Source organism: Camelus bactrianus, chromosome 27, assembly GCF_048773025.1.
Source record: "Camelus bactrianus isolate YW-2024 breed Bactrian camel chromosome 27, ASM4877302v1, whole genome shotgun sequence".
NCBI classification, from domain to species: Eukaryota; Metazoa; Chordata; class Mammalia; order Artiodactyla; family Camelidae; genus Camelus; species Camelus bactrianus.
In genome coordinates, this window is record NC_133565.1 from 15,902,078 (window position 1) to 15,920,227 (window position 18,150).

General features: G+C 41.9%; 1 protein-coding gene across 1 annotated transcript in view; it reads left to right on the top strand.

Annotated features, from left to right (window-relative positions):
- The window catches only part of CERS3 (ceramide synthase 3), a 91,712-nt gene extending 75,263 nt beyond the window's left edge, over positions 1–16,449 (top strand). Inside the window, exon 11 of the mRNA XM_010962898.3 lies at positions 13,969–16,449. Within this exon, the coding sequence (XP_010961200.1) occupies positions 13,969–14,145 (177 nt within the window). The 3' untranslated portion in view covers positions 14,146–16,449. The remainder of the gene's footprint in view (positions 1–13,968) is intronic.
- The last annotated feature ends 1,701 nt before the right edge of the window (positions 16,450–18,150 follow it).

Genomic DNA, 18,150 nt, shown 5'->3' on the forward strand with positions numbered 1-18,150 from the left:
GCCTACACGTTTCAGAGGACCTTTTGTCTAAAAGGCCTATTAAAGGAATTTAGGATTTTTCTATTATGGAAAAAGTCTTTTTTTTTTTTTGCCTGATAATATATTTTAATCAGAGGATTAAATCATATTTAATCATATTTGAGTCTAATACAGAATAAGGTGTACTGCTCACACCCAGAAGAAGATCTCTCCAGATTTCCATTCTTTGTTTCACATCAGCTTGCTACATACTGGCTACATAGTTGACTGCAACTATGTTGACTAGAATGGCCTGTAGAGCCTTAAAAAAATACTCACAGCCAGGTTCTAGTTCAGACAAATTAAATCAGAACCTACAGGGACTAGATCCAGACACTGGGATTTTTGACAGTCCTCTTCTTCCCCCAGCTTAAGTGATTCTACTTTGCTTGTCGGGTTTAGAGCCACTAGAGCGAGTAGGGAAACCCAGCTGTATGTTGGGGTGTGTGGGTGTGGGTGTCCTCTCTGCACAAGTGTCCATGGATTTCCCTCCGATTGCTGGGTCTGCTTTCTAAAACGCAGAGAGAGCTACACTCTTCCCCGCACTGTGGCAGTTGCTGATGTGATTTCAACAAATGCCCTCATCTTGCGAATTTTAGCAAGAGCAGTAGACTTCCTGTTACAGAGATGCTCTCTGCTGAAAAATCCTTACAAATGAAAAGTCAGACTGTTGAAACAGCACTTTGGGATTCTTTCCTTTGTAGAAAAACAGAATGCTTGGGAGAATTAAAGACATGACTCATTTTACAAGATGACTTACTAATTATTTTTACACAACCATCCATTATGCAAAATGAGACATATCAGTAATTTTCTGTTGCCCTTCTGGACTAAAAAGACTTATGACCTAGAGTTAAGGAAGTCAAAATTGTTTGAAATCATGGGATTTTAAAACATGAAAGACTCGTAGGCAACCCTCTGCTTCAACTTCTTTTTACAGAGAGCAGCAATCTAGAAAGGGTCTGCGGCCTCACTAGCCACCTGCTGATCGCAGAGTGGTACCTGCCTGTCAGCCTAGGCATCACCCAGGGCTGGTTAGACATGCAGCCTCTCAGGCGCCTCCAGAGACATTGCAAATGAAGGTCCAAGAACCCTAGGTGATTCAGGTGCACGTGAACGTTTGAGAAACACTGGTCTAGAAATTTCGTATTCCAGGTAACAGGAAATGTCCACGTATAGCCAGGTTTCAGAGAATCCAATTTAAATTCAGTGCAACTCCTTTGAGGAGGGGAAAAAAAAGGAAGAACTCAGCTATTTTTTTTTCACTATGACCCTGTCAACTTGGATAATAAGAACTAATACAACAAAAAGGAATGTATTTTGATAGTAGTTCAGAAAATTGAACCTTTGACTGAATGCATTTCTTTTTTTCCCCCTACAGTTAAAGCTAAAAGTTTGCTTTCAAAACAGCATAAAGTGCTTATTATATTGTTCTTTGTTTCATTGCCAACTGTGGATTTAGATGTGGAGCCATTCAAAAAGCAGTGGGACATCATGAGTCATTCACGACTTCCTGGGCTTTTGACATTACTGTAAAGCCACAGATTCCCGATCATGGAGTTTAGTTCAGGCATTTCAAAAGCATGGCTCTGCAATTCTATAGATGGCATGGCTGCAGATGTCATCCCCAGAGTGTGTGAAAGTGCTGTGGCAGAGATTATTCATAATTTTATCCTATTAGCATTAGTATGTTTTTTTCTCGGTGTCAAAGTTTATTTTGTTTGGTAATCTTTGCAATAATTTTTTGAGGGCTGCTGACCAGGGCCAGCTACTTACTTTCACTACTAGGCAAATTATGATTAATTGATAAAGATATATATATGTATACATGTGTATGTATATATGTGTATATGTGTGTGTATATATATATATAGTGGGATCTTAAAATATAAGAAAAAATTACACAAAATAAAGCTGAAAGCATAGGTATCATCAGGGCTTGCCTTTAAATTTACTGTGCTCCCTTTTTCTGTGAAAGTGGTAAGTTGTGTATTAACTGAGTGATGCTGACAATGTTACACACATGCATCACAATGCAGTGCAGTGACTGCCGATGGAAATATGTTCTCATAAGATCCACAAGATAGTGACAGGTTTTGGTGCCATGTCATATGAGGATCAACTAAAGGAAATGAGAATATTTAGCTTGAAGAGGAATTAACTTCAGTGTTTGAAGGAAGGACACAGACCCCTTTTGGATAAGAAGGCAGATTTTCTCACCATATAAAAAAAAGGAAGCAGATAATGGATTACTGGAAATGCACAGGTAGGAGAATGTGCATCGTTTCCGCTGCTTATTAAACATGTCATGTCAGTATCAAGTAGAAACTAGACTGGCTGCACTTACAAGTCCCCCCAAACCTGGAGGCCTGTGGGCGCTGTTCTTCCCTGGGTAACAGCCCCTCTACATCTCAGATGCTGCCCCTCCAGTCCCATCTCTGCCATTTCTCTTCTGGACTGTGGCCACAGCCTCCTACGTGCTCTGCCTCTGATCACCCTGGATTCTTTCTGACCATTTCCACGCTGCAACAGAGAATCCTGTTATATACAAACCAGTCTCCCCATGAGAGCAGACGTTTTCTGAGGATAGGCGCTTTGTCTTTTTTTTCACTGATATGTTCCCAGTGCTTTGAACAGTGGTACCTAATGGCTTCCATTGGAACTTAGAAGTAACTTGGAACCTCTGACCATCACCTATTAAATCCATCGTCTGGTCCATGCTGACTCCCTGACCTCGTCTTAGGTCATGCTCCTTCTTTCCTGCCATGTTTTAGCTGCACTGGCCTTGCTGCTCCCTGAGCATGCCCTTTGTACATCCTGTGTCTTCTTCTTGAAATGTCCTTTACTCCATCGTCCATGACCATTTCTCCTTAACCTTCAGGTTACAACCTTTGAGTTCCATTTCCTTAGCAAGGCCTTCCTGGTATCACCCCCATCTAAATGAGATCTCCAATTTACACGTCTTGGTATTCTCTACTTCATAGTGCTTATAAATGCATGATTACATGTTTATTATGGGTTTGATCTCTTAGGGTTTGGCTCTTTCAATAGAATGTAAGTTATTTGAAAACAGAGATCATTGTATCTCCATGCCTTACAGAATGCACAGGGACTCAAGAAATAATTTTTGAACTAGTGGTCTTCACTTGGGATGATTTTGCCCCCCACCCCCCAGGGACATTTGATGATCTCTGGAGACATTTCTGGTGGTCACAACTGACATCTAGTGTACAGAGACCAGGAACACTTACTACTAACCCTCCCACAGTGGGCAGAACAGTCCACACAGAATTAACTGGCCAACAATGGAAAGAGTGCCCAGGCTGAGATCTCTGAAACGAATGAGTGAACTCCTCTCTCTTTGGTTAATTTCACTTTGAGATTGGTGATGTTCCTAAATTATTCCTTGCTTTCCCACCTGACAGTGTCATCCTACACAAAGAGAGGTTAGGTTTATGCAAGAACAACCCAGCACACTATTTCTTGAGGATCCAAGCTTGCCATAATGAACCCGTTAGCATTTCTTCAGATGGAAATATTGGCAATCTGTATTACTCAGGTGATCATCAGAAATGGTTGTCAGCCATTTCCTTTAGAAATAAGACAACTGCATTTGGAAAGTTCTGCTGGATTGAGAGAATGAGATTGTAGCTAATTGTCCCATTGTCACTGAGAGAAAACGATGGCTTTGATGGCATGCTCCTGCCAGTGGCTTCATGGCCATGTGAAGTGTGGGCTGGGACAGGCACTCCGGGGGCGGCAGGTGGACCGAGCCGGACAGTCGTTCTCCATTCACACTACTTCACCTAGTGACTCTTCCTCTCTCGCTGCTCCTTCATCTCTGTAAATGTCGGGTCTAAGCCTGCAGAACCATCCATATGCTGAAAGCAGTCGATTCTCACCTCCTGCCCTGTGCGCACACCTTTCTCTCCCAGGGGCTGCACAGCTTCTCATCTCTGGTTCAAGCCGGGCATTTATGAGGAAGTCTTCCAAGGTTGCTACTTATTGAAACACTGCCTTCAGCTCTGTAGACAGTCTAGGACACTGTTTCCTAAGCTTCATCACCTCAGGCACCAGAGAAATCGGTATTTGTACTGCACACTGGGATAAACAGGCGGGGCTCCCCAAAGCAGGAGCAGACTGGGGCTGTGCTGATTGCCCCAAGGCCTGAGAAGATCAGTATCTCAGCATGTCTTTGAACCCTTTCCTGGCACGTCAGTTGGGAAACACTGGTGTGGAACAGCCCCACATACTATGGCTGTGCAGCTGTGACCAGTTAAGTATTTCCTTTTGAAAGTGGGCTGTTGAATGGAGTTGTCTAAGAGCAAAGCAATTGTCTATCCCGAGAGAAGGGCAGGCAAGATATTTTTGAATTTTCCTTAATCAGAAGTCTTGCCAACAATGGCAGCCCAGCTCCTCTGAGCCATGGGATGGACACTGTCTGGCTGGAGCTGTCTGGAGGGGCCATCACAAGCCTTGCAGGGCAGTGCTGCAGGGCACCGTGGGTCAGGAGGAGTCTTTTGAGACCCAGCCCTGTGCGGCTGCATCTCCAAGGGCCAGCTGGGAGGCACAGCCCGGCTGACTGCCGTGCTTCTGGGCTCTGAGGCCCTGGGCGGGGACTTGTCAACAGGCCAGTTCAGCTCAGAGTCTGAATGTGACCGGAGAGATTAGATGCTGCCTGGAGATCGCTGAAGACAAGAGCACAGGGGTCTGCATCAGACGGCCCCTCTGCGTGCGATAAGCTGGGAAACAAGGTCTCCCACAAAGAGCAGGACCGAGGTGGCCTGGTGGCGTTTGCCCATAGGAGCTGCGTGAATGGTAGTGCCCTGCTGGAGTGCCAGGCTGGGGCTATTTGGTGATGAGGGAGCTCTAAAGCCTTTTTTAAGACCAGTAACAAAGTGTCTCTTCCACAAGTGACTTGTTCCTCATTCTTTTCACCATCATTTTGTGTAACCAAGGGGAGTTGCTGGGGGGAGAAGGGAGGTACTTTTAAAACACCTTGCAAAAATTTATATTCATGCATTTCCAGTTGCAGAATGAATAATACTGTTAATAACGTATTCCAGAGGACCCAGGTCATTTCTGGAGAACGTTCAGTTGAAAACTAGGTATCTTTGCTAATTCCAGAAAGAAAGTTATCTAAAGTTATGAGAACAGTAATACACCGTCTGTAACGGTGCTGCTGACCCTTCCGCGGGGGAAGCGGGGTGAGTGGACAGTGGGGAGCACGTGCACTGTAGTGAGCCATGGCCTGTGTGAGGACCCTGAGGACCATGAGGACTGTGGCCTGGAGCTGCAGCCCTCTGGCTCCTGAAGCCCAGATCCACACTCCACTCTTCAAAGGAGATTTTGGATCCTTCTTTTTGCATGCATTTTCTTAGGCCCTTAAAGATTTGTGGAAGGGTTCAGGGCCAGCAATTCGCACTAGACCAGTTCTACAGGCCCAGGGACGACTAAGAAGTGGGGAGGGGAGGGGAGGGTGCTGCTGTGCGGAGACCGAAGGGAAGGGCAGAGCAAGGAGAGAAGCTGGCTGACTCCGGGAGGGAGGCTCTCTGCCGCCTGTGCCGGCCAAGTCTCGGCAGCCCATCAAAGCCGGCAGGTAGAGTTCCAGAAAACACTGTGGCCTGCCCTTTGGCAGCTATTTAGATTCCTTGCTCCCCTAGAGCAAGCTTGACTTGTTTTTTATTTCTGTTAAGTGTTGTAATTACTGGGAAAGGTTTGCCATTGTGAAAAGGTACTTTGCTGAATACGGGTTGTGGTTTACATCTTAAATTTTTCTGATTTCAGCTGATTAGATAGCCGTATTTTTTCTAGCACAGCTTAGCCAGTGTTTTTTCAAAACTGTGGGTTGCAAATCATTCATAGGTTGCTAAATTAGTTTCGTAGCTCTTCTCTTAAACAACATGGAATAGAATAAAACACGTCAGTGTTTGCCTCACCCCTAGGTGCCCTTTCTCTCCCAGTACTTGCACAGACAGCTCCGGCAGGGGTTTGTAGAGCACTGTGGTTCAAGGTGTCTAAGCTTAGATCAGGGTTTTCATCCTGTCTGCCTCTCATAGCTGTGTGGCCTTGTAAAAGTTACTTAACCCCTTTGAGCCTCATTCTCTTCTAAGTACACAGAATGGCAAATACGTCCTGGGGTTGGAAATGATGTCGTTCATACTAACTACTTAGTTCAGTGCCTGGCACATGGACATTTATAGCACGGATGTTTGTAGCAGCTTCGTTTATAACTGCCAAAACTTGGAAGCAACCGAGATGTCCTCCAGCAGGTGAGTAGATACATAAACTGGGGTACGTGCATCCAGACAATGAAATATTCTTAAACAAAAAGAAATGAGCTACGAAGCCGTGAAAAGACAGAGAGGAACCTTACATGTATATTACTAAGTGAAAGGAGCTGATCTTAAAAGGCTAAATACTGTATGATTCCAACTATATAACATTCTGGAAAAGACAAAACTATGGCAACAACAACAAGAAAACGTCAGTGATCATCAGGGGTTGGGAGGGATGAACAGAAGAGCACAGAGGACTTTTAGGGCAGTGAAAAAAACCCTTTAAGGGTGTCATTGTTGTTACTGTTATGTTATAGATAGCACATACAAGATGGAATTGAATATAATGTGAGGTTTTTAAATATTTGAATACCATTCAATGTCCAGTTCACATATTCAAGTTTGTATCATATGCAACCAGCTCTACCCCATCCGACAAACTCTTACTACCAGGACATCCTTTCTGAGCCTGACTCATCACCTCGGGCGGTGGTTCTCTGTCCTGCTGGACCCACGTCTCCTTCACTAGCCTGAAATTAACTTCCTGGGTAGTATCACTTACCTATAACCATAATTTCGGAAAGCAATATAATGCCACGACTATAGTAAAAAAGAAGTAAGATGAAAGTCATTTCTGATAAAACACGCATTTCGTGTAACATGTGCGTGACTACACTAGACAACGTGCTGAAGTCGACCAGTGCTGTGCTTGCTGGCATGTAGACTCATTCCGATTGGGGCAGCTGCGAATGCAGACGGACACAGACGTGTCGTGCTGCAGACTCGCATGCCACCAGGAGGGTTGCCATTAGTGGCGTGGTTTTCTGATACTGTGATGTTCTGAACAAAATGAAGTATAGTCTTCCTTTGATTCAGGTACATGGTTGCATTCCTGGAAAATTGAGAATATATTAAAACCATGCAAGAATTCCTGTGCTTGAAGGTAAAATGGAATTAGGTTGTAGGCTTGGATAATTAAAAAGGCAGGTCTGGCAGGACACCTGGGTGTCATATGCATTATAGGATGAATGGCATCCCTGGCCAATGGTCACTAAAAGTCGTGCCCCCCAACGTCTGTGACCATGAGGATGCCATGCATTTCCAAAAGCCTCCATACGGTCCAGGATCTCTTCTTAGAGGTGACAGTGCAGTGCTGGAGGAGGCTTGGGACAATGAGGAGCATCCTTTAGGACGAGTTTATTTGTCAGCTAACACAGCTCTTCGGGTCCTTGGAGAAATGAGTGGAAAGATGCTAGTGTGCCTTTCTGGAGAGAAATTAGTTTCTTTGTTCTAATCAAATTTCCCCTTGTTCCCTACAAAAATCTTTTGAGGAAACAAAAGGAGACCCAAGGGTCATGGTCCTGAAAGCAAACATCAGCCAAGCATGACCCTTCCCTGAAAGGCTTTGTCTGCAGGAGGAGCGCTCTGATCCTGGCTCCCAGAAAATCACGGAAAGATTGCCTTTCTTTGTTTCATCTCAGCCAGTGAGATGCCAAGTTTATTCCTTGTGTTTACAGTGAGCCTTGTTTATTTTGAGACCCTTTCTGTGTTGCTGTGGAAAAGAGCAGAATGTACAGAAAAGAGCCCATGAAGTTGCATTACCACGATGAGGACAGCAGAATGTGTGTACGTTGTTTTCTGCTTTTAAGCTACATTGGCATGAAGATTGTACACAAGGAGGAATTTGGCTTCATACACCCCACGACTCTGCTGAGGTGGTCAGTTTTAGTCTGCAGGTCGCAAAAGGGAAAAGTTAAGCTTGTGGTTATGGATGTCAGCTTGAAAAATGATGTGTGAGGAAAGCAGCCTTCACTGTCTGTATTCTTCCTTCTTTTCTAGCTGGGTCTAATAGAGATGTTTGTGAACTGGCTTAGCGGGTGAGAGGTGACGTCCAACAGTGCCTTGCACACAGCTTGTGTTCTTGGTGTTGTTTCAATAATTCATACCATCTTTAATTTTGCAATGAAGTCTGATCTGTAGCATCTGGCATCATGTACCTTCCTCAGGGACAGTGTTATTCTTCTGGGAGTTTTCCTCACAAAATTCCTTTGAGATCACCTTGAAGAAGAGGAGAAGTGTGTAGCTCTTAATTAAGGGACTTGAAGGAGTCCTTGCATAGAGAAAATAGGAAATGGTCTATTCCCAACAAAAAAGCTGTCCTGACAGCCAGAGGGACACACGAGTAATACTTCACGTAACAGGTGTTTATTGGGAAAACCATAGTGGTTTTAAAAATACTTCTTTAAGTTTTATTTTTGAACTTATCACTAGTCAAATTTATTTTTTTTCTGTTGGTATACAGGCCTCTGAATTTTAACACCTGTGCAGATTTTTTTTATATAGTAGTGTGCACCTGTTAATTGCGAACTCCTGATTTGTCCCTCTCCCCACCACTTCACCTTTGGTAACTATAAATTTGTTTTCTACTTCTGAGAGTCTGTTTCTATTTTGTGAATAAGTTCATTGTATCATTTGTTTAGATTCCACATTTAAGTGATAGCATATGATACTTGTCAGACTTACTTCACTTAGTATGGTAATCTCTAGGTCCACAAGTATAGGTTTGTGTAGCCATCACCGTAATCAGGACACAGAACAGTTCTGTCACCCCCCAAACTCCTTCCTCCACCCCAGCTCCTGACAGCCTCTTAGCTGTTTGCCATCCCTAGAGTCTAGTCTTTTCAAGATTGTCATGAAAATGACATTAATATGTCACACAGTAGGTAACCTTTTGAAACTCACTATTTTCATTCAGCATAATGCCTTTGAGAGTCATCCAACTTCTTACAAATGTCAACAGTTTGTTGCTATTTATTAGGAAGTAGTATTTCATTGTAAGGATGTACTATGTTTATTTTTTTACTGGGTGAAGGACATTGGGGTTGTTTCCAATTTTGGGCAATTATGAATAGAGCTTTTGTAAGCATTTGTTCTGTGTGAATATAGATGTTCATTTTTCTAGAGTAAATACTCGGGGCAGGATTTCTGAGACATACAGTCTGTGTATGTTTAACTTTATAAGTAACTGCCAAACTGTTTTCCAAGGTGTCTATACCATTACACATTTCCATCAGCACGGTATGAGAGCTTCTGCCGGTCACTCTGCCTCCTTGTCAGCACTTGCTATTCTCAGTATTTTTAATTTTAACTATTCTAGTGGGTTTGTACCTGTATCTGATCATGATTTTAAGTTGTATTTTGCTAATGGCTAATGATGTTGAACATCTTTTCATATGCTCATTTGACATCCTGTATCCTTCTAGAAGTGTCTATTTTTTTATCTTTAGCCCATTTTAAAATTAGTTTGGTTTTTTTCTTATTATTGAGTTTTGAGAATTCCTTATTATCCACACAAATCGGATAGGGGATTTGCAAATATTATCTCTCAGTTTGCAATTTATCTTTCTATTCTCTAAATAGTGTCTTTCACAGAGCAAAAGTTTTTCATTTTGATGCGGTCCAGCTTACCAATTTTTTTTATGGAGTATGCTTTTTTGTGCCATGGCTAAGAAGTCGTCACTCAGCCCAAAGCCATGGGTTTTCTTCTGAAAGTTTTATACTTTACATTTAGATCTATGATCCATTTTGTGTTAACTTTTGTATAAATTTACTTTTTTGCCTATGGATTTCTAATTTTTTTCCAGCACCATTTGTTAAAAAGACTGTCCTTTCTCCACTGAATTGCTTTTGCACTTTTGTCAAAACTCAACTGGCCATATTGGTATGGGTCTACTTCTAGATTTTCTCTTCTGTTCCATCGATCTATGTTCTTACCCCTTTGCTAACGCCACTCAGTCTTAATTACTGTGACTTTATAACAAGTATTAATATTGAGTAGTTTGAGCTTTTCAATTTTATTCTTTTTCAGACGAGACCGGGCACGTTCAGGGTGGTCTGGCCGTAGGCTTATTCTTCTTTTTCAGAATTGCTTCAGCCATTCTAGCTCCTTTCCCTCTTCATATAAATTTCAGCTTGTCTCTATCTCTAAAGAATTTTGCTAAGATTTTAACTGGTATTGTATGTAATTTATAGAACAATTTAGGGATCATTAATATTTTTATTATATTGAAACGTCCAGCCCTTGAATATAGTATATATCTCTTTGGTTATGTAGATCCTTGATTTCTTTCATCAGAGTTCTGTAGGTTTTACATGCAGATCCTATGCACTTTTGTTTTTTGAAACTATTGTAATTGTTACTGATTTTTAAATTTCAGGTTTAGTTGGACATTTCTAGTCGTGTTATTTTCCTAGGGCTGCTGTGACAAACTACTGCAAACTTGGTGGCTTGAAACAATAGAAACTTACTCTTTTACAGTTCTGGAGGCCAGAAGTCTATAATCAGTTTTGAGCAAAAATCAAAGTGTGGCAGGTCTGTGTTCCCACCACACACAGGGGAGAATCTGTTCTTTGCCTCTTCCAGCTGTTGGTGGCTACCAGCATTCCTTGGCTTGTAGCTACATTGCCCCAGTCTCTACCGCTGTCTTCATATTGCCTCTACTGTGTGTCGAATTTACCTCCACCACTCTTATACAGACGCTCGGGATTGCACTTAGGGCCACCTGGATAATCCATGATAATCCCTCATCTTCATCGAATCTGCAAAAACTTTACCATGTAACATGCACAAGTTCCAGGGATTAGGACCTAATATTTTTGAGGACAGTTTTCAGCCTACTATAGTAGTGTTTAGAAATCAAGGGGTTTTTGTGTGTGCGTGTGTGTGTGTGTGTGTGCGTGCACGTGTGTGTGTGTGTGAGAGAGAGAGAGAGATTTTATATATTAACCTTTTATCCTGCAGCCTTAGTGCTAAACTCACATTAATTCTAGGAGTTTTTTGGTTGGTTCTTTGGGATTTTCTGCATAGATAATTATGTCATCTGCAAATAGGGACATTTTTATTTTTTTTCTTTTCAATCCATATGACTTTTATTTCTTCTTTTCTTGCCGTATTACGTTGACTAGTCTCTCCAATATGATGTGAATAGTAACAGTGAAAGTGGACAGCCTTCCCTTGTTCCTAACCTTAGGGGTAAAGCATTCAGTCATTCACTCTTAAATATGATACTAGCTTCTATTCCTTCTTTGCTGAGAAGTTTTAAAAATGTTTTTTCATGTCATATGAGGCTACTATGTGCAACTATACACCAACAAAATGGACAACTTAGAAGAAATGGACAATTTCTTAGAAAGGTACAATTTACCAAGACTGAACCAGAAAGAAATAGTAAATATGAACAGACCAATTACCAGCACTGAAATTGAATCAGTAATTTTAAAACTCCCAACAAACAAAAGTCCAGGAGCAGATGGCTTCACAGGGGAATTCTGCCAAACATTTAGAGAAAAGTTAATGCCTATCCTTCTGAAACTATCCTGAAAAATTCCAGAGGAAGGAATACTTCCAAATTCATCCTATGAGGCCACCACTAGCCTGATACCAAAACCAGACAAAGATATCACAGACAATAAAGTTACAGGCCAATAGATCTTATGAATATAGATGCAAAAATCCCCAACAAAATACTACCAAATTGATTCCAACAATACATTGAAAGGATCATACACCATGATCAAATGGGATTTATCCCAGGGTTTCAGGCATGCAAGGATTTTTCAGTATCCCAAAATCAATCAATGTGATACATACCACAGTAACAAATTGAAGAATAAAAACCATATGATCGTCTCAACAGATGCAGAAATAGCTTTTGATAAAATTCAACATCCATTTATGATAAAAACTCTCCAGAAAGTGGGCACAGAGGGAACATATGTCAACATAATAAAGGCCATATATGACAAGTCCACAGCTCACATTATACTTAATGGTGAAAAGTTGAAAGCATTTCCTCTAAGATCAGGAACAAGACAAGGATGCCCACTCTTGCCACTTTTATTCAACATAATTTTGGAAGTCCTAGCCAGAGCAATCACAGAAGAAAAGGAAATAAAAGGAATCCAAATTGGGAAAGAAGAAGTAAAACTGTCACTGTTTGTGGATGACATGATACTATGCATATAGTAAATCCTAAAGATGCCACCAGAAAACTACTAGAGCTTCACCAAATCAATGGATTTGGTGAAGTTGCAGGATACAAAATTAGTCTGCAGAAATCAGTTGCAATTCTACACACTAACAACAAAAGAGCAGAAAAAGAAATTGAGGGAAAATCCATTTACCATCACATCAAAAGGAATAAAATACCTAGGAATCTACCTACCCAAGGAGGCAAAGGACCTGTACTCTGAAAACTTTAAGACACTGATGAAATTGAAGATGACACAAACACATGGAAAGATATATCATGTTCCTGGATTGAAGAATCAATATTGTTAAAATGCCCATACTACCCAAGGCAATATACAGGTCCAATGCAATCCTTATCAAATTACCAGTGACATTTTTCACAGAACTGGATCAAAAAATGTTAAAATACATATAGAAACACAAAAGACCCCAAATAGCCAAAACAGTCTTGAGAAAGAAGAACAGAACTGGGGGATCACACTCCTTGACTTCAGACTACACTATAAAACTACAGTAATCAAAACAGTATGATAACAGGCACAAAAACAGACCCATAGATCAATGGAACAGGATAGAAAGTCTGGAAATAAACCCACACACTTATGGTCAGTTAATCTGCGACAATGGAGGCAGGCATATACAATGGAGAAAAAGTCTCCTCAGTAAGTGGTGCTGGGAAAACTGGACAACTGCATGTACAAGAATGAAATTAGAACCTTCTCTGACATCATGCACAAAAATAAACTCAAAATGGATTAAAAACGTAAATGTAAGACTTGATGCAAAAAAACTCCTAGAGGAAAACATAGAAAGAACATTTCTTGACATGAATCACAGCAGTATGTTTTTGGCTCCACCTCCTAGAGTAATGGAAATAAAAGCAAAAATAAATAAGTGGGACCTAATTAAACTTAAAAGCTTTTGGACACTAAAGGAAAGCATAAACAAAACTAAAAAAGATAACCTACAGAATGGGAGAAAATATTTGCAAATGATACAACTGGCAAGGGGCTGATTTCCAAACTATACAAACAGTACAGCTTAATAGCAAAAAACAAACAAACAAACAAAAACCAACCCAATCAAAAAGTGGGCAGAAAAGCTAAACAGACATTTCTCCAAAGAAGACATCCAGATGGCCAACAGGCACACGAAAAGATGCTCAGTATCATTAATTACGAGAGAAATGCAAGTCAAAACTACAATGAAATACCACCTCACACCAGTCAGAGTAATAACATACCATGATAAAGAGATGTTTGTCTCAGTAATGCAAAGCTGGTTCAAAATTTAGAGATCAATGAATGTAATTCATCATATTAATAATCTAAACAAGGGGAAAATAGATGCATTATATCAACCTATACAGAAAAATCGTATGACAAAATTCAACATCCATGTTGATTTCTAGTTTAATTTCATTATGACCTGAAACATACATTGCATGATTTCAATTCTTTAAGCTTGTTAAGGTTTGTTTTATGATCCATGATATGTTCTATCTTGGTGAGTGTTTGGGCATTTAAATACTGGGTTATCTCTGAAGGGAGGTATACCTCTAACCCGGGCCATTTGTTTGCTTATTAGCTCAAGAGTGTTTCTGGAAGGTTGTCACTCACAGAGCATTGATCCTTTGTCTAGGAGATCAAGGATGTGAGGAGTGATGCTGAGGATGAAGAGGAAGAGGAAGAGGAAGAGGAGGAAGAGGAGGAGGAGGAGGAAAAGGAAGAAGTCACCAAAAGCAAAGAGAGAAACTGTCTGAAGAACGGCCTCGGGGCCACCAAGCACCTCATTCCCAATGGTCAGCATGGCCGTTAGCTTGAAGCCCACGCAGCTCCCAGGGCACAGGGCGCCGGAGGGCTGCTGGGAGCCGGAAGTGCTCCTTCCTCCGCTGCCGTGGCCTCGGGACCCACCGGGACCCCAGATTTCGTCCCTTTTTCCAACCACCACCTTGCCCCCTCCTAAGATGTATTTAACAAAATGTTGTTAATTTGTGTTAAAATGTTAAATATAAGCATCCTTGTGGATTTTTACTGCAGTTAGGACTCAGACTGGTCAGAGGGTTCAGAGGTTTCTCTAGAGGACCGCTCCAGTTCTGACTGTGCCCATTCATGCACTTGACACGTTTGGAGCTCACTTTTTGGTAGGTCCTCCCCTTCCCATCTTGTTTCTCAGGATGGTTTAAGAAGTACTAAGTTAACCCTCTTTTTCCAGGCGTGTTTGGCCACGGAGAGCCGCTCCTTTCCCTGCAATGAGCTAGAGCGGCAATGGAAGCAGGGGTCAGGCCCGCAGGGCACACGGGCCCCTCTGTGCCGTGGGCCATGTTTAAACCTCCCATGCTGTGTGCTTCTTCTCTCCAGTGGGAATACTCGGCCCTGCCCTGTCCCCATGGGGTCACATGGGATCATCCTGGAGGAGGAAGTGCACACTGTCGGCTGTGGTGTTCCTGCTGCCTGCCCCTCTCTTCACGGTGATTCCTGCTCACTCTTCTGGGAGAGAAACCTGGCAAAACTTGGCACTGAATGGGCCTGAATGAAAGGCCCAGTCTTGAAATATTCCTTTCAAATGTGTCTGGAGATAGATAGCTAGAAATGCAAATACCCAGAAAGCTGTTTCCACTTTATCTGTATTTGTTAGCTCCCCAAGGGTAATTCTCCAGTCCTCCGGGTTTTCCTCCCTCAGGCCCCATGGCCAGGGGGAGTGAGTTTGAGCCCTGTTCCTTCTTATCTTTTCCGGGTCTCTCTCTTATTTCTTCTCTGAGAGGGAAGCTTCCTTGCTGTGGCCCTGAGCCCCTCCTTCAGGCCAGCAGAGCTACCCAGTGGGCAGTGGGGTGCACCTGAGGACCCCTCTGGGGGACTGGACCCAGGTCAGGTGGCTCACCCAGCCACTATCACCCAGGAAGCCGAGCCTCTGGGAACTGGCGTGTGTCTGAGCTCCTGCCAAGGGGCATCTAGGGAACAGAAAGGGACGCTACACTGTAAATGTCTGCTACCCAACCGGACCGCGTAATAGTAAAGCAGAACAAAGAAAGGGCTGGAAAATACCCCTGAGAAACGTCCAGTGACAGCTGCTTGAGTCAGCGACAGCTCCTGGAGCTGCCTACCTCCTGGGAGGATGGAGCTGCTGGGTCAGGAGCCAGGCTTGTACCCCCACAGGGCATGTCTCCTGAGGCCAGCGTGCAGGGCCGATCTCAGAGACTTCTCGGTTTCTGCTGACTGAGGAGAGGTAGAGCCTTGCAGAGGAAGAGCCCGAGCAGACCGTGTGACATGTCCTCACCTCACCCAGTCTCCTGGTCTTTTTTGGCTGCATTTTGCACCTTCAGTCTGTTTTGCCCAGGGCCCATGTTATAAAGCCAAGTGAGTGGGAGCCAAGACCATGGGGGCCGGTAAAGCCCGTACAGGCCCCACCGACAGGGCCGAGAAGCGCCCTGCACAGTAAAGCTGTCTGCATTCTTTTGTTTGTCAATAAGAAGATACTTTAAAAACCTTTAGGCTAAACAAAAACAAAATCAAAAAAACCTTCAGAATTTCTTGCCATCAAAATCTCTTTTTGAGGATTTGTTAGAACAACAGAAAAACGTGTCAAGTTTCTCTGCGTAATACTTGCTTTTATGGGTACAGTAATGTGCATTATATGTTTAATGTTACAACTCCTAAATGCCTCTACTCACTTTAGAGCGTAGCTTTTGAATTATTATTGATATTATATACTTTTTTATTTTTGGTGGAAGATCACACTGAGATATTATTTTTTATGTTTCCAGTTAACAGACTTTTTTTCCCCCTTGATTTATTTTGGTCTTGTCTCTGTACCAAATATGTTCTTGCTTGAGGTGGAAAATTGTTTATTTGCCACTCTATCCCCCAGTTCTTTTTTTCTTATTTGAATATTGAAGGTAAAGTTGTTATGCCAATTTCAACTATCTCCGATACAGCCAGAAGCACTAAACTACCTCAGAAGAGGCAGATATGCATTTTTGTGACATCTTTTAGGGCTTTTGTGGTTAAATTTTAAGGGTAACCTCTCTTTCTACAGGAAACAAGGGCTCATACCACACCAGATGACCTTATAAAAATATTACTGTAATGGTAATGACTTACAATAAAATAAAGGCAGAACCCAGCCTGTGTGGTGATTGGGTAGATTGGGCACATACATTGCTTGGCTTCTTAGGGATCATTACCAGTCTTACTGAGTGGTGGAAGGAAAGATTTGCCAGTCCTCTAGAAACACCCCATGGGGGTCTGGAGGAGCAGTGAGGAGAACAGAGCCCAGTTAGGACATCACGGCTGCTGGCCTTGGGGTGCAAGACACCAGACAGTGAGAGGCAGTGGGTCCGGCCCGGCTGGGGTGAGCCCCTTGGCTGTGCACTGTGTAGATGACACCTGTGAGCTGGAGACTAACCTCGGTCACAGCACCGGGGCCCTGCAGCACAAGGCCCTGTAGAGGTGCTAAGTAAGGGCGGTGAGCCTAGAGGTATTGTCTCAGCCACCTTTTCCATACCTACCCTTCACATGTGGAGGAGGAAGCAGGGCCTACTGGTGGCTCTACTGGCTGTCCATCAGAATTAACCTGCAGAGCTTAAGGAACACACCTTGCCTGTTGCCTGCTTCACATTTTGATTCAGTACTTCTAAGGTGAGAAAAAGAAATCTGCATCTTAACCAAGTCCAGGTGCTTCTGAAGAGCAGTCAGGACTCTGTGTGGCCCCATCTGGTTTTATTCTTACCAGCAGTTTTATATGCTAATAGATGAGAATGTGCAGAATATTTACTCCAAAAATAAATCCAAATCAAGTAATAAAGGAGAAAAAGAAACAAAGAATAGTCAAGACAAATAGAAAACATTGTAAGAGCTTTATCCTAGTTGGTCTAACAGTAGTACTAATTACCAACTCCAGATTTACCAGTGATTACATCCAATGTAAAATAAAGAGTACTTGATCGGATTTTTAAAAATCCCAACTATATACTGCTTAGCAGAGATAACACTGTAAGTATAAGCAAAAAGAAACGTTGAAAAGTCAAAGGAGGGAGGAAGGTATACCATGCAAACTGGACCCCACGAAAACTGACATAGCTGTTCTAATTTCAGACAAAGCCAAGAAGAACTAGTGGGTATTAAAGGAGATGTTTCATAACAGTGAAAGGAATCAATCCACTGGGAAAATATTTAAACATTAAATCTGTGTATTCTGAATAATATACCTTTAAAATAGAACTATAAAAGAAAAATTTTTACAGAATTAAAAAGAGTAACAAAGTCATAATTATGTTTTGGTGACTTTAACGCACCTTTCAGTACCTGAGAGAACAAGCAGACCAAAAGACACTAAGAATATAGAAGATTTGAACAATGACATGAACAAAATTGACCTATTTGACACACGTAGAACACTGTGCCTAACAATTGACACACATTCTTTTCAGCTGCACGTGAACATTTACCCAAATGAACCACATGATGGGCCTTAAAACAAATCCCAAAACATTTCAAAAGTTTTAGATCAGAGTATGATCACTGATCACAGTGAAATCAGACTAGAAATCCATAGCAGAAAGTTAAATAAAAAATCACGTATTTTTAAATTAAGCAATGCTTCTTCTAAATAACTTACATAGCAAAGAAGAAATCACAATGGAAATGAAACATTTTAAACTGAATTATGATAAAAAATAATAAAACACCTGTGGGATTCAACTAATGACAAATTTATAGGAAAACTTGTAATATTAAAAGCTTTTATAAGTAAAGAAGGCTGATGAAAATCAACGATATAAATATCAAAAAAATTAAGAAAGGAAAGTAATAAAATAGGAAACAA